The sequence below is a fragment of the Nematolebias whitei genome, chromosome 7, assembly GCF_014905685.2.
Source record: "Nematolebias whitei isolate Nwh7 chromosome 7, NemWhi1, whole genome shotgun sequence".
Lineage (NCBI taxonomy): Eukaryota > Metazoa > Chordata > Actinopteri > Cyprinodontiformes > Rivulidae > Nematolebias > Nematolebias whitei.
The window spans coordinates 14009637-14012136 of record NC_056504.1 but is presented as its reverse complement, the minus strand read 5'-3'; the positions used below and the strand labels follow the sequence as shown (position 1 = coordinate 14012136).

Sequence of the window (2500 nt, the reverse complement as noted above, 5' to 3'; positions counted from 1 at the left end):
TCCATCCATCCATCCATCCATCCATCCATCCATCCATCCATCCATTATCTTTACCCGCTTCTTCCATTTTGGGTCACGGGGGTCGCCGGTGCCCATGTCCAGCAATCACTGTGCGAGGGGCAGGGTACACCCTGGACGGGTTGCAAGTCCATCACAGGGACACACAGAGACAAATGAGACAAACAACCATTCACTCTCTCACTCACACCTAGGGACAATTTAGAGTTACCAATCAGCCTAACATGCATGTTTTTGGTCTGTGTGTGACAAGAATACTAAAGTGAGATTTCTAAAATACAGAGATGAAACATCTCAAAGTGAGGAACTTAGCTTGATGTGAATTATTTGGAAGATGGTGTGGTGTTTCTTGCAGAGACAGGAGAGCCTACCTTCGAGTAGTCACTGCTGTGCTTTTCTCGTACTCCGTTTCTGCAGAGGGTGTAGTTGTAGAAGCGTGAGTTTTTCACCAGTGCCACCCATTCCTTCCAGCCAGGGGGCACATAGGAGCCATTGTACTCGTTCAAATACTTCCCAAAGAAGGCTGAAAATGTATGTGAGCAAAATGTGAATGCCCTGAAGTCACCTTTTCTTTTCTGGGAATTTCATGCATGATGAAAGGTTCTTTGAACAGACTCGGCAGAGCTCACCTGTCCTGTAACCAGAGTTATTAAGGTGCACAGCAAATGTGTGGGGCTCGTGGTGCGCCTGCCATGAAGGTGAGGAGCAGTTCTCGTTGTTGGTGTAAGTGTGGTGGTTGTGCACATACTTCCCTGTCAGGATGGAGGACCGGGACGGGCAGCACATGGGTGTCGTGGAGAAAGCGTTCGAAAAATGTGTGCCGCCTTTCTCCATGATTTGACGAGTTTTGTTCATGGCCTGCATTGAACCTGAGGACGAACAAAAACAATAATGTGCAGAAAAAGGGGAAGGTTAAAGAATCAAAGGCCAACAACAGAAATGAAAGGAACCCACAGGGACAAAAAGCTGAAGAAGAAGAAGAAGAAGAGCAAGTGATTCAGGAAAACGCAGACACAAGAAAATATTTAAATACATGGTGGACTCATTAAGAAGATGGTAAGAGGAAAGACAAGAGTGGAAGTTAAATGAGGCACTAAATCTTTTTGGTAAATTGTGACCCATTTAAATGTGTGTGTACCCAAAGCTTTACAGGCTGATGGTGATTGTTTGGGGAAACAGATGCTTGACCATAAATTCCTCCTTTTCAATAGTAGTCTTCCCACTGCGATCACACAAGGACAAAGGATGTCACAGAGTCCATTATGCAGCCACTCCAATCCAATACGCTGCTAAAGGACTTAAGCGGGTCGGGAGATGGTCAGACTTTGGCAACCAGACAATGGAAGCCATAGGCTGCCCTCATTTCATGCCAGAAACAGAGTTGGCAAAGGGAGCTCATGACTTTGAACCAGCTGTTATGTTGCCAGGAGGCGGCATTAGGCTGACTTTCTCTTGCAAATGTTGGATCCACATGGATAGAACACCAATACTCAGGGGACATGGTAAAAAAAAAAAAGCAAACAAGATGCACAGTCATAAGGGATTATCCGTCTTACCCAGCTCCATGTCCTGATCATCGGTGAGAATCAGAATGATATTGGGTCGGACGTTTCTGAAGTGACGGTCCCTCTGCAAACGGGACCTGAGGCGATATCCAGACAAGTAGCCAAAACCTTTCACTTCAGGGAGGCTTCCCACCAGGACAAGAAAGAGGAAAAGAAGAGGAAGAATGGCAGGGTACCCTCGCCCCGCCATCATGACAAACTGCTGTCTTCTCCTCAGTCCTTCATTCACCGCCCTGGGAGTCTGCAGGTTCCTCACGCAGCCTGAAACAAGACACAGGAGGGGGCTGATAAGAATAAAACTTTCAGATTCACGCACATACACACGGACACACAGAAACCACATTAAAAATTAGCAGATGCAAGCCATACACAGCCATTACAGGGTGTTCTTCCACGTAAATGCACCCGTTTGGGCTGAGCTCAGCTCGTTAATCAATCATTAATGATGCATTAGAGTGGTGTCATTGGCTGGTTGTAATGATCTCTGGTGATGAGCACATGGCTGCAAGGCTGGGGCTAATGGGCCTGGGCCTGGGGCCAGCTCAGAGCTCACCTCCCCATGAGAGGGTTTGGTGGACAGGAGGGATGCAGGGCAGTGGAGTTAGGAGGAGGGATGGGAGGAAGAGGTGAAGAAGAGAGATGAGCTGAGCTGAATGAAAACAGGGGTCAATGGGTGACAGTGGGTTGGAGAAAACAACGCTGAAGGAAACTAACTTATAATGAGCCTGGGAAAAAAATACCATGGTCAAAAACCCAATAAGTTATGATGTTTAAGGAGCTTAATATTTTGCCTAAAATACATTCCTACTATTAAAGTACTTGACTTTTCAGTGAGAATAATAATCACTATCAAACGTTTACTCTGAAGCTTGAAGAAAAATATTATCTGGTACAACTAAAGTCCTACAACTATCACT

General features: G+C 46.0%; 1 protein-coding gene across 1 annotated transcript in view; it reads right to left on the bottom strand.

Annotated features, from left to right (window-relative positions):
• Positions 1-1773, bottom strand: part of sulf2a (sulfatase 2a) — a 14329-nt gene extending 12556 nt beyond the window's left edge. The window contains exons 1-3 of the mRNA XM_037678649.1: positions 1575-1773; positions 648-887; positions 390-541 (exon numbers count right to left, since the gene is read on the bottom strand). Coding sequence (XP_037534577.1) covers positions 390-541; positions 648-887; positions 1575-1773 — 591 coding nt within the window. The remainder of the gene's footprint in view (positions 1-389; positions 542-647; positions 888-1574) is intronic.
• Positions 1774-2500: the final 727 nt, after the last annotated feature.